At 32.4% G+C, this 13,720-nt stretch overlaps 1 protein-coding gene across 1 annotated transcript in view; it reads left to right on the top strand.

Moving 5' to 3' along the window:
* LOC145266330 (uncharacterized) overlaps window positions 1-13,720 on the top strand; it is a 766,230-nt gene that overhangs the window by 537,497 nt on the left and 215,013 nt on the right. Inside the window, exon 8 of the mRNA XM_080121918.1 lies at window positions 581-652. Within this exon, the coding sequence (XP_079978044.1) occupies window positions 581-652 (72 nt within the window). The remainder of the gene's footprint in view (window positions 1-580; window positions 653-13,720) is intronic.

The raw sequence follows: 13,720 nt of genomic DNA, 5'->3' as shown, positions 1-13,720 counted from the left end.
GTGAAAAAATTTCCCCCACTCTTTATCTGTGCCTAAATCAAAACGTAGATTCCATGAACAAAGCTTCTTTCTTAGAACTGCACGCCTGTGGAACTCTGTTCCGTCTGCCTGCTTCCCACCTGACTACAACTTGGATGTGTTCAAGTCCAACGTTAACAAATTCCTAATGAACTGCCCCCTTAAGTAAACACTTCATCAAATCTCCACAATAACGTAATGTACTTGCAATAACCCTTATCCCTGAGTGGCTTCCGGGCCTTGATAAGTGCTGACAACTGTGTAAAAAACAAAAAACAAAACTCGCGATATTAATACATATACTGCGAGGTTTGTACTTCTCCTCATCAACCACTACTCTTATGAACTATCTGGCCGTTGAATTTAGCTTTAATACTGCTTGATAAATTATGGTCAAGACTTATTGAGGAAAGTGTTATATTTATCATACAAATAATGAGTATTGGCAGGGTAATATAGCGAATGTCATATCATTTGTTTTTCTTTATCTTTATATATCTGTTTACAAATATATTTCAAGAAGCCTATAATATTTTTATTCATTTATTTTTTTTTCAATAAGGTTTCTTCATCACAACGAGATCCGTGCGGTCGGAAACATGTCCTTCGCCAATTTGAAATCACTCAATCATTTGTAAGTATTCTATTATTTTCTTTTGCTTTTGTTCTGTCCAAATTATTCGCTGAGCATTGCAATATAATGATACACATTTTATGGCCATTTGGAAAAGAAAGAAGGCATTGTATAGACTTCACTTCCGGTTCACTTCACTTCCGGTTGAAAATAATTGAAATTTTATGAAATGGCAAAGCGTCATTGAGAATGCAGAAATTATTTACGTGTTTTAATTATATATCAAAGTATGTTAAAGGGAAACAAGGCAAAAAACACCCCATAATTATATTATACCATATTTCTTCAAACTGAAACATAATTATCAAAGTATACTTACGCAGATAGATATGAAAAGTCTTTATAAAAAAATTGTGCCTATTTCATTCTATGGAGGCCAGGCGCGAACGCAGTCACCACAATTTTATTATATCATCCCTATTTAAGTTAAAACATACTTATCAAAGTATTATTATGTACATCTATATGAAAAACACTTGTAAACGTTTTTTTTTTAATTTTTAATTTTTTTTTATTTTCATATTTGTGGACCAAGCGCGAATGCAGACCCCACAATTTTAATGAACCACCGTTCTGCTAGATCAAACATACCCATTCATGTGTCTCGATACATTTTCTATCATTATAAGTAATCAGTTTTTTTTAAATAGTCCACCATATAAGAGCCTATTCCTGACCACACACACACACACACACACACACACACACACACACACACACACACACACACACACATACACACACACACACATTCAGCTTTATATATATATACTTGTTAACACTGAAACACTTATTACACTATTCTGTGGATCTAAATAAAAAAACTTGTTAAACTTTGTGACATATTTCCATTCTATGGAGGTCAGGTGCGAACGAACACCCCATTATTTTATTATAACATATTTCTTCAAACTGAAAAATAATTATCAAAGTATACTTACGCAGATAGATATGAAAAGTCTTTATTAAAGTGTGTACCTATTTTCATTCTATGAAGGCCAGACGCGAACACAGACCCCATAATTTTATTATACCATGTTTCTTCAAACTGAAACATAATTATCAAAGTATACTTACGCAGATAGATATGAAAAGTCTTTATTAAAGTTTGTGCCTATTTCCATTCAATGAAGACCAGGCGCTAACGCAGACCCCATAATTTTATTATACCATCCCTATTTAAGTTAAAACATACTTATCAAGGTATTCTTATGTACATCTATATCAAAAACACTTGTACACGTTTTTTTTATTTAATTTTTAAATTGTTTATTTCCATACTTTGGGGACTAAGCGCGAATGCAGACCCCCCCCCCAATTTTAATGAATCACCGTTCTGCCAGATCAAACATACCCATTCCTGTGTCTCGATACATCTTCTATCATTATATGTGATCAGTTTTCTATAATAGTCAACTATATAGAAGCCTATTCGTGACCACACACACACACACACACACACACACACACACACACACACCCACACACACACACGCGCGCGTTCAGCTTTATATATATATATATATATATATATATATATATATATTCAAGCAAATATTAAATGCAGAAGAGACACTTTGCTTTATGATTCTTTTTTTTTTTTTCAATTTTTCGTTTTTCCGTATAACTTTTTTGTATCAAAATCAAAAATATTAATAAACGTTCCATAATTGTTGCTGTTACGAGCGCTTTCGATTCGTCCACGCATCATCGTCAGGTGTTGAAGTAAAAATGCGAAGGGGCGAAAATGAGAATTAAAAGTGAAAACTAAAATATACGATAAACGGCGATAAGTTAAAATACATAGAGTCGATGAAAAATCGATTAAAAGTATAAATCGATTAAAAATTTGAGTATTTAAATCAGCAGGTTCGTGAACGCCGTTAGCAAAGTCCGTCCAATACGAACTACGCAAGGAATTTTAGAAGGTTACTGCTTTTTTCAAATGCATTATCATTTATAGTGGATTGAAGAGTTCTAATATATGACACTTCAAGAATTTTAATGTTTTAAATATTATTCTTATGTATTATAATTTTTATGTTTTCAATATTTCAATGTTTCTAAGATCGGGGGGAGGACAGTTATGTTCTTTTATCAAATGTTTATATATATATATATATATATATATATATATATATAAAATAGCCGTTGATTTACAAATGAATTCATAACGTCTCTCCTCATAACGTCATATACACTTTGGATTCTTTTTTTCTCTTGGAATAAATCTCTATGGTTGGAATTCAAAATATTCGACAGTTAAGGGCGCGTTTCTTCATGTTTATTTACTGTTTGATTTTTAATTTTTCCGTTATATGTGCCTATGTACGGTGTGCATGTGTGTATGTGCCTACTTATAAGTATATGTATTTAAGACTGACGTGGCTATACCTCCTCCTGCTTCCTCTTCTTTTCTCTTTTTCCCCGTGTATGCTCATCACTGTCATTACACTGGTGAAGACTGAAGAATAGGTCGAAAATTATATACTTGTAAAAAAAGTTGCTAATTTTTTTTTTCATAATATTATTTTGTATTTCTGCACGTCACCAATTGAAAACAGAATAAAGAAAAATTATAAGCTTTTCGTATTCTTTTTTATACATTTATATATATATAAATATAAATCTATATAAATATAAATAAATATATATATATATATAAGTAGATTGTAGTTTGCTTGAAGCATTGTTGAAGAAAATTATAAGGTAAAATTAAAAGCCAAGAACAATGCGAGATTTTTTTTATATAGAGTAAAAATAAATGAAAACAAAAGAAATAAATTTCTTTTTTTGTTGTTTGTTTTTTCTTTTTCACACAAATTTTAACTCTAAACAACAGTAAATTTTTTTTTCTGTTGTATTCAATGGTGTTATAAATCTCAATATATTTCAGACCTATTAGTCCTTTTTCAAGAGAAGACAGCGGAAGAGTGTTCAAAATTGGAAAAGCAGCTACAGAGTTTGCCACGTGATACCGCGAAATATAGAACAAAAAATGACGTTAGGAGAACGTTAAAATAAATCAGTTATTTCTTTTGTTTTCATTTAATTTTACTCTATATAAAAAAACAATCTCGCATTGTTCTTGGCTTTTAATTTTACCTTATATAAATATATATATATATATATATATATATATATATATATATATATATTAAAAAGTTTGACTCATGTCCAGGTAACCTACATAAACTGTGACCTATTGGCAGCCAAATTTTTGCCTAAAATCTGATTAAAAAGCTTGCCGCATGCCTGAATACCATTTGTGTAAAATTTCAAATGTTTAGACAAAAAAAAAAAAAATGAAAACGAAACATTACTGTATGTAAATGACTACAAAATGTATATATATATATATATATATATATATATATATATATATATATATATATATATATATATATATATATATAGGACGTTGTTTGGCTGTGGAATTTATTATATGCAATCTCTCAAATTCTGAAAATCCTATCATAAGTTACTCGCTAGGTTAGCATTGCTGGATGGCATCGTCCTTTCGAGATAAAACTCCTACTTGTGAGACATCAGCTTGGGGTTATTAGCTGATTGTATGACCGCGTCCCTTGTCGAGACGAAGTAGGTTCGTTTCACAGTCGGATTTCCTCGCGGTTTGCTTGATCTGTGTTGGTTAATAGAATTTATTGTGTGAAGGCGTTTGCTCAGTTGGTAGAGTGCTTACCTCGCATGAAAGAGGCTCGGGTTTCGAATCCTGAGTTCGGATGTGTCTAACTGATGAGCCCAAATGATGGCGGAACTCGTGTCTTTGACTTCCGGTTCGTTGACTGTCATGGCTCTTGTGGGCTGCGACGTTGTTTGGTTGTGGAATTTATTATATCCAATCTTTCACATTCTGAATATATATACATGCGCATGCATACAAATAACAGGTTTACTCAACTTACGCGTTCTAAGTTGTTCTTTTTTTTTCAATTTGGACCCTTAGCAGCTATTCTTACCTGGTAAAAGAAAACAAAATGCAATTATTTCATCTGACTCGCGCCGTCATGCGATCTTGCATCTCGGGGGAGATGCACTTTGTAAAAAATGGATATAAACAGGCATGCATACAAACATAGTGAGTTTTATAAATTATATCTAAAAAAAAGTGAGAACGTGTGTGTGACGACAAATCTCAACCTATATACTCAATGAACATTTGATCTACAGACTTGAAATTAGATATATAGGGTATTCAGACACGTTGAAAACATTTTAATCGGTTTTCACTCGAAAAAAGTGGCTAAGGGATCAAATTGAAAAATTGGTACTTGGGGTTATCGGATTTTTATCTGTTTGTCAGCTGTTTTACGATTGCGCAGGCACGAATCGTTCACATGACAGATTTCTTATATTAAGAATAAGTAGGTTTGAAAACACTTTTTAAAGACTGTGGCAAGTTGGCCTCATAGTTATCGTATTTTACTTACTGTCTTTAGGTTTTGGTGTCCATTTCAGCTATTAGAAGAAGTGAACTGTTTTAAAAAACATAATACTCGCATGTACATGTCTCAGTTTTTGTCCGTTTTTTTATACGACATTTTTTAAAGGAAAGTAACGTTACGATAATAACCGGGCAACGCCGCGTACATCTGCTAGTATATTAATAAATGAGGAATTAATTCCATTAAAAATCCGGTTAGTATTATGCATCTAAAACTGAGAAACGCATGCTTGACAAGTGTTAATGTTATGTTAAAGAAGCCAGAGTAAAACAATATGGAAACCGAATTTGACCTGATGTGATGTTCATCTTACAACGAAACTCGAATTGTAAGCGAAAATCATCCATAATTAATAATAATTAATAAAAATATGAATCAATAATATTGATGAAAACAACCACATAAAACTATTTTGAATGCCTAAACAGTTTTTTTTTTTACAATGGCGGCAATCTTTATAAATTACCTAAAAACAATATACAGGATGGACGTTATAAAAGTAATGCCTCCTACTTTTTATTCTGCTCGAATGGATCAGAGAGGATAACAAATCGCATTGTTATGATGATTAAGCATTTGAATTCATGAATACCTGTTGTATATAAATTTCAAATGTTTAAACTCAAAATTGGATGAGTAGTTTGCTAGAGACAGCAAAGATCAAAAAATTTTGAATTTTGTCTCCTTGGAAGCTCAAATTTCGACCCAAACCGATTAAAAAGCTTTCCCTATTCCTGAATAGACTTTATGTAAAATTACAAATGTTTAGACCAGAAATTGGCGTAGTAATTTGGTAAAAACCGCAGAGGTAATATTTTTTCAAAATTTTGACCCCAATTTTGACCCCATTAACATGTATTTTTTTTTGCCCCAAATCTAATTAAAAAGTTTGATCCATGTCCAAGTAACCTACATTTAAAATTTCAAGTGTTTAGACCCAAAATTGGCGGAGTTTGGTAGAGTTCTCAAAGCTACAAATCGTCAAACTTTAACCCCTTGACAGCCAAATTTCTGGCCGAAAACGAATTAAAAACATTTTGTCAAATCTTAATACCGCTCTGAAAACGACATGTACACCACGTGAGACCAGATTGTTTTGTATAGTCCAAAGTATTTGAAATTAATTAAAAACTTAAAAAGAGTTTCATAAGCAAAAAAAAAAAAAAAGAAAAAATCATATGACATCTCAATACCCCTTATGTCAAATCTCGAGTCTCAAGACTGAAAATTGACAGAGTTATTTGATAGGGAGATGGACACAGACACACCCACACAGGCATTTTCACTTTTATCGATATATAGATTATAGTAAATAAATATGTCAGTCTCTTTAAGAAACACATTTCTTATCGTTGAGCAATTTACAGTTGAAATGAAGTCGGTCACTTTAACTCGCATGCGAAGATCCTAATACTATAATCATTAGATCACTCTGACAGACGTTAAGACATTTAAAAATAAATGTTCAAATTTCAACGATATTTCTCGTGGTTGACGGTAGTCGTGTCGATATGTTGCTTGCTAATGTAGGCATTTAATAATTATTATAGTAAATAATAATTATATATATATATATGCATCAGTGCGGCTAAAGCGGCAACTACCTCAAGCCAGGATCGAAACCCGACCGCCCAAGCGACAGTCAAGACATTTCATCATTACACTATACGGCTACTGTTGTGCCCGGATAGTGAATTAATGATGTTTTGACATTGTCGAAATGCCTAAGCTCGATTTGTTTGCACAAAGAATATCCCTTAATACGCTAATGGCAGTGTGTATATCACTTCCCAATAAGCTCAACCCAAGATAGATCTCTCCTCTGTATATATATATATATATATATATATATATATATATATATATATATATATATATATATATATATATATATATATATATTGTATTGGTAGTAATTATTTGTTTGTTCAAAACAAAATATATAAGTGTGTCTACCAAAAGAGTGCTCAATGTTTAGACAGGGCCAAAATAAGTGAATTTAGTTTACAAACAAATGGCTACCATAAGCATACATGTTTCAGCGAAAACCCTTACTTACTGGGTTTTCGCTGAAACATGTATGCTTATGTGTAGCCATTTGTTTGTAAACGAAATTCACTTATATATATATATATATATATATATATATATATATATATATATATATATATATATATATATATTAGTGATGGGTCGATTCCAATATTTTTCCTGATCGATACAATTATTGAATTTGATTCTTTGTAAAATCTCTAAATATTTAACTATACAATGGTTATTTTAACCCGATTAGTGTAAAAACACATGTTAAACGTAAAGACACACTCATGTGGGGGGGGGGAATCTTTAGATTTTGCTTTTACTAAAAGTTTAAATCAACAAATATTATTGTATTAAATACGCTTAAATATGATATTTTAATTCGTCCAGATTTCATATATATTATTATTATAGTGTCGTGATTTCAAAAGTAAAAAAATATTTAGGTGCCATCAGCTAGAATCGAAACCGAAGCATCCAAAGCTGGTGACGTTACTACTGCACCAACGTGACATGCATATAAACCGATTAGAAATTAAAAATAAACTAAGATGAATGTACAAAAACGACCCGTAAAAAATCGATCATTTGAGGCCCCTAGCGCCACTCTGCGGCTTTTAGTTTCGGAGAGATAGAGTTTTAAAATATGGAGACAGACAAACAGACAGACAGACATAGAGCCATTTATATATTAGATTAATTCCAACAGTGAAAGTCCGGCTAGTAGTTTAATAAGTGGCAATTACACAGGGAAACGTCTATGATTAAAATAGAATATCTTGTTTACCAAATATGTCTACAAAACCGGTTGATTTACAAGTATATGTAGGTTTTTTTTTTTTTTTTGGTTAAAAAAAGGTGATTTAATGCGAGGTGACATGATGCTATTAATTTACCATGTTTTGCACGTGCTCCTGCAATTGCGAGGTTTTCTTACATGGCTTCCTTATCACATGCGGATGCGTATCTCGGAGTGTGTTGGCCACTTGTCGAGAAGAACATCCCTCCCACCTTGACGTTTGTTCGTTTGCTGATTTGAAACTGATCACGAACGGAAGTACACGTGTCAGCTTTCAAGTGGATCGGATGTCGTACACAAATTACGTTTGGCCCCGGATGGCATTACTTGTTGCTTGTCCAACGTCATTTGTCTCAACCACAAAATTATATCGTTGACATCATCATCATCATCATCATCATCATCATCATCATCATCATCATCGTCATCGTCATCATGACCATCGGCACTAGCAACGGTGTAATGGTCATCATCACCGTCATCATAATCATTATAACCACAAGCAGCATCATCACGAACGCGATCATAGACACAGCAAGAGCCTTACTATCCTCCTCCTCCTCCTCCTCCTCCTCCTCCTCCTCATCATCATCATCATTACTCTCATCAGGACCACTATTAACAGCCGCATCATCATGACCATCATTAACAGCTGCATCATCATCACATCATCAGCATCAGCAGCAACAACAGCACCATAATCATCAACACCATCAATTCATCACCGTCATCATCAACATTATTATCATCAGCATGAAAATCAGCATTAGTATCACCATCATTATCATCATCACCACCATCATCACTATCACCAGCAGCAGCATATGCATCACTATCATCATCCTCGCCATTAGAAGCATTAGTGTGATCATTAGCGTCATCAGCATTAACAACAGCAGCAGAAAAGTGACAGTGGCTAAGTGGTTAACGACATGGACCGACAATCTGGTTGTGCAGAGTTCAAATCCAGTTCGTTCCATAAAATGGTCTTGTAAATTTTCACGGTTCCTATTGTAAATGCCTGAAAGAATCATCATCAGCATCAGTGTGAGGGGATCCCTTCCTAAGGGACCCATGTTCACGTGAGAGTCCATCTTCGGTCACGGAACCAAAGTGTGCTGCTATCCTGGTCGCAGCACCTAAAGGGTGACCTCTGATCACGCTCGAGTCACTATTTTGATCGACAATGATCAGATGTGACCTTTTTCATGCATTAGAACCCGTTGGTTGAGGTGGTCAGTCTTTCGTTCACGGCCGGTGCTTATTAGTTTCTTTTGCAACAGGGTTGATATGCCGTCGTCTCGCTGACAGGAAGGCACTTAATGCACAGAGGAAAGAAAACAAACTCAGATTCTTCTAGTCTACTAATTAATTTTCAAACAAATATATATATATATGCAAAATACTCTTACAGTTCACAAATATTGAGCTCATATAGTCAACAATTAATGTTTAGGCCTTTCACTTTTTCTTTCTTGCTTGTTGTGCGGCATTATTAATACGGTGCGATCACTCTCAACTGAATCATTTACTGACTGAATAACATTTTCGGCTCTGCACATGATTAAATAGTGCAGAGCAGGGTAACGTGCAGTGTTTCTCCCAACCAATCATCCACGACAGCGCCACTTCTTCATGCCTAGATTGGTCCCCTTTTAGAATTCGCACACAATCGCACCTGGAAAGGTTGCGAGCTGTTTATCAGACCTTCGGGGTCACACTCGTGATCCCTAGGTCAGATTACTGTCTTCGAGGTGTAAATATTCATTCTCTTATATATGGATTCGCATTATTTACACCCGTTCACCGCAATAAATAGTGCAGGGGGGAGGGTAACGTGGGGTCTTTCCCCCCAATCAGTCAATGTTGCCGCTCAACCTTTAACGTGACACCGTTGGTGACGGATAAACCGAAAATGTTGTTTACGGATAAACACAATCATTTATTATTTTCTCTCAGCAGATTATACCATACATATATATATATATATATATATATATATATATATATATATATATATATATATATATATATATATATGCTCCTATAAATTTGTTTTCCAAGCGTGTGTATTGATATTCATATTAAACTCCCTTTCTCTATTTATTTAAAAAGAAAATACAATTTTGTTATGTATGGGGCGTGGAATTTCATTCACTAGCTAATTTGCATATTCTTTTAAGCATTCCTTTTAATGAATTCCCTATTAGTTTCTCCGGTTTTCTTATGGGATGATCATCTTTAGTTAACTATTACGTGTAATTATATTCATGCAGGTATTCTACATGATTTATACTTGCATAATATTTGCGTAAAAAGTTTATAGTAAACACGAAATTGTTTCCATAGAGGTTTTGGTCTACAGACATGAAACTTCATATATAAGGTATTTGAATCCATGCGAAACTTTATGTTTGGTGCAAAAGTGTGAAAATTAAAAAAAATGAATTTTGCCAGGTGAAGGTCAAATGTCGCCATTACGAACACACAACGCTATTGATTCATATTTTAATTTTTAGCCTTGTAGAGTAAATATGTCTTCATTGCCCAGTTATTCACAGCAAAAGCAAAAATAAGTCTTAAGCTGAAGGTTTTGGTTTCGATTCTCAGTGGTGGCGCAAGAGTCTTTATTTTTTGTTTAACTTTTTAAATCAATACTATGTATTGCATCCAATATAATTTCTAATATAAATCTCACCTGTTTCTCTCAGCAGATTATATATATATGTATATTTAAAAGTTTATTTTTGAAATATCGTTAATTTCAATGTAAATATATATTTATACATATATATAAACTTTTAAATATATATTTATATATATGTATAAACTTTTAAATATATATATATATTTAAAAGTTTATTTTTGAAATATCGTTAATTTCAATGTATACCGTTTTCGTTTAACGGGTCTAGATTGTTATGTTAAAAATCTAATCACCGTTAACTTCGAGGTAAGCTCAATGTATCTATTAAATAGATGCAGAGCATATATAGTGCAAAACTTTGTTGAAATTCAAAGACTTACTTTTTCTTTTTTATAACTTTTGTTTATTTTCTCCTGGATTTTTTTTTTCATTACAACTGTTTCGTTAGTGGGAAGGCGATTTTAAGATTTATGTGTCCATAAATATATCCTGTCGCTACCAACTTCTTCAGATGGTTTTTCCATTTGACTTTAACAACAAAAACTTGATTTTTTACATGATAAACATGGTATTTGGGGAAAAGAAATTCCAACGCCACGCTGCCACATGTCAGCCATCTTGGATACCATGTTCATCATGTAAAAAAAAATCAATTTTGGTAAATTTTGGTAAATTTAATTGTAATTTTTATTTTATTTTATATATATATATATATATATATATATATATATATATATAAAATTGATATTGAGTTTGCTTGAAGCATTTTGTGGGATAGGTATGTAGTATAGAATTAGAAGGCTATCACAATGCGAGGAATGAGATATAGTCGTTGTTGTTGGAAGAAGACGATTACAAGTGGCGATTTACAAATCAAATAGTATGTGCATATATGTCTATATATACATATATATATATTAATACAACTGAATATATATATATGTGTATGTATATATAGACATATATGTATATACTTATTGATTTGTAAATCGCCACTTGTAATCGTCTTCTTCCGACAGCAACGAGTATATCACATTCCTCGCATTGTGATAGCCTTCTAATTCTCTACTACATATATATATATATATATATATATATATATATATATATATATATATATATATAGCCTAAAGAAGCATTGAGTTAAATAAAATGTAGAAATAAACATAAAGAAGGCAGTTTAAATTCTCGGAAAAAAAATTAACCTAACTCAAACTCTGTACCTACATAACCTGACGTCTAAAAAGTTTAAAATTACAAAATAGAATTCAACTATAAGGATGAAAAAAAAAGGAAACCTTAACTAAAATTGTTTAATAAAAATAGTCCTAGCACTTGCATAAGTCGACTTCTCAAAAGTCTATAATTATAAAAGAGAATTTAACTATATAAAGATAAAAAAAGAAAACATTAACTATTTTTTTAAAATAGGAAACGGAGATCCTCAGTTGCCTACCATGTAGCTGTTTCGGACATTTTAAAACAGGACAACTGTTAAATACATGGCTCTCCAGTAGAAAATACCATTTTATTTTACATAATATTTTTGGAGTTAAATCTACACACACAAATATATAAACATATAAAGATACCTAATTTTATAATGAGGCAGATTTATAATTTCTTTTTGGGATCTATATACAAAAGTTTTAACATTTTAAGCTGCAAGAACTTTCTTGACAACCTTATAAGATGGAAATCATGACATTTTGAACCATTGGATTGCAATGATAGTCTCTGGAGTTGAAGTCACGTGTTTGCATCTCAAGCTGTTATGGCGGACTCCATTTTTCCCTCGCCAACCAAGCGCGATCACTCTCATTCCAGTTCAGAGAAATAAGTCTTTTTCTGGGTTGACCTAAACAATAAGTACCAAAGTTCATGATGATGGGTTAATATTTTTGGAATTAAACCTGCGCACACAAATATATAAACATATAAAGATACCTAATTTTATAAAGATGCAGATTTATAATTCCTTGTTGGGATTTATATACGACGGAACATAGTGTTTCAGAATTTTGGGGATGAAAACCGATTATTTGGATTATTTGAACTATGTTTCTTTTAACGTTGTTGCATGTCAACACTCTTATCCACACGTTGTATGAAGACCGTTGCAAGGAAAGAATTCGACTCACTTTTATTTAATTTGAAACTACAGACATTTATTTACAGGTACTTTTATAATAACGCCTTGTCTCTCGTTCAAAAATCTTCTCATACTCTAATGTGCTTAACACGATCCTGCTGTGTCGAACACGTGGTACTCTGTTTTTTTCTGGTCATGTTTAGGACAAGTCTTTTTCCTATCGCTCTATAATCACGTGATATCTCCTCGCACACGGCTCGGTCATTTGTATACATCTGGTTCTGCCATACGTGCGTCTGTTACATTCTTATCTAGGTCGTTTCTTTTACATAGGTGTGACCACTTATCAAGGCCCGAAACGTACTCGAGGATAAGTGTTAATGAATGTAAGGTGGTAGTTTAGCAATCTTTGATGGTGTAGGTCGTTATTTTCAGTGGAACTTATAGTATCTACTGAATTTTCATGTCGTAGTAACGAACATATCCAAAAATTACGAAAAACGGTGACATGGAAAATTGATTCTACATGAAAATATTATTCGAAGAAAATTATCGAAAATTGAGTTTCGCAAAAAAAAAAAAAAAAAAAAGGAGTCAGAGAGTTCGAATCGTAAAAAAAGGAAGGTAAATGTTTTCTGAAAACTGAAAATCTTTGACCAATTTAGCAAACGAATATATCCCTTTTGCGACACATATCAAGTTTGAAATAACCTTTACGTTAGTCTGCCAGTTTTACGTTTTAAATAATGCTAGCGGGGGAGGGGCTTTTCCCGATCATAAAATACGCTCAAATACGATGTTTTAAGTTGTCCAGATTCTGTATTACACAGTTGTGAGTTCATAAGTAACTATATATATATATATATATATATATATATATATATATATATATATATATATATATATTTAAAGGAGATTAGAACAATAGTCTAAAGAGCTGAGTGTTTTTTTAATGTAACAGTGAAATTACTAGTTTTATTAAAATACAGGAAAGAAAAAGTGCTCGTTGTAATTTAGATATAAG

This window comes from Euprymna scolopes, chromosome 41 (genome assembly GCF_053919585.1).
Source record: "Euprymna scolopes isolate OS-2025 chromosome 41, ASM5391958v1, whole genome shotgun sequence".
Classification (NCBI taxonomy): domain Eukaryota; kingdom Metazoa; phylum Mollusca; class Cephalopoda; order Sepiida; family Sepiolidae; genus Euprymna; species Euprymna scolopes.
This window is presented reverse-complemented; position numbering and strand designations above follow the sequence as displayed.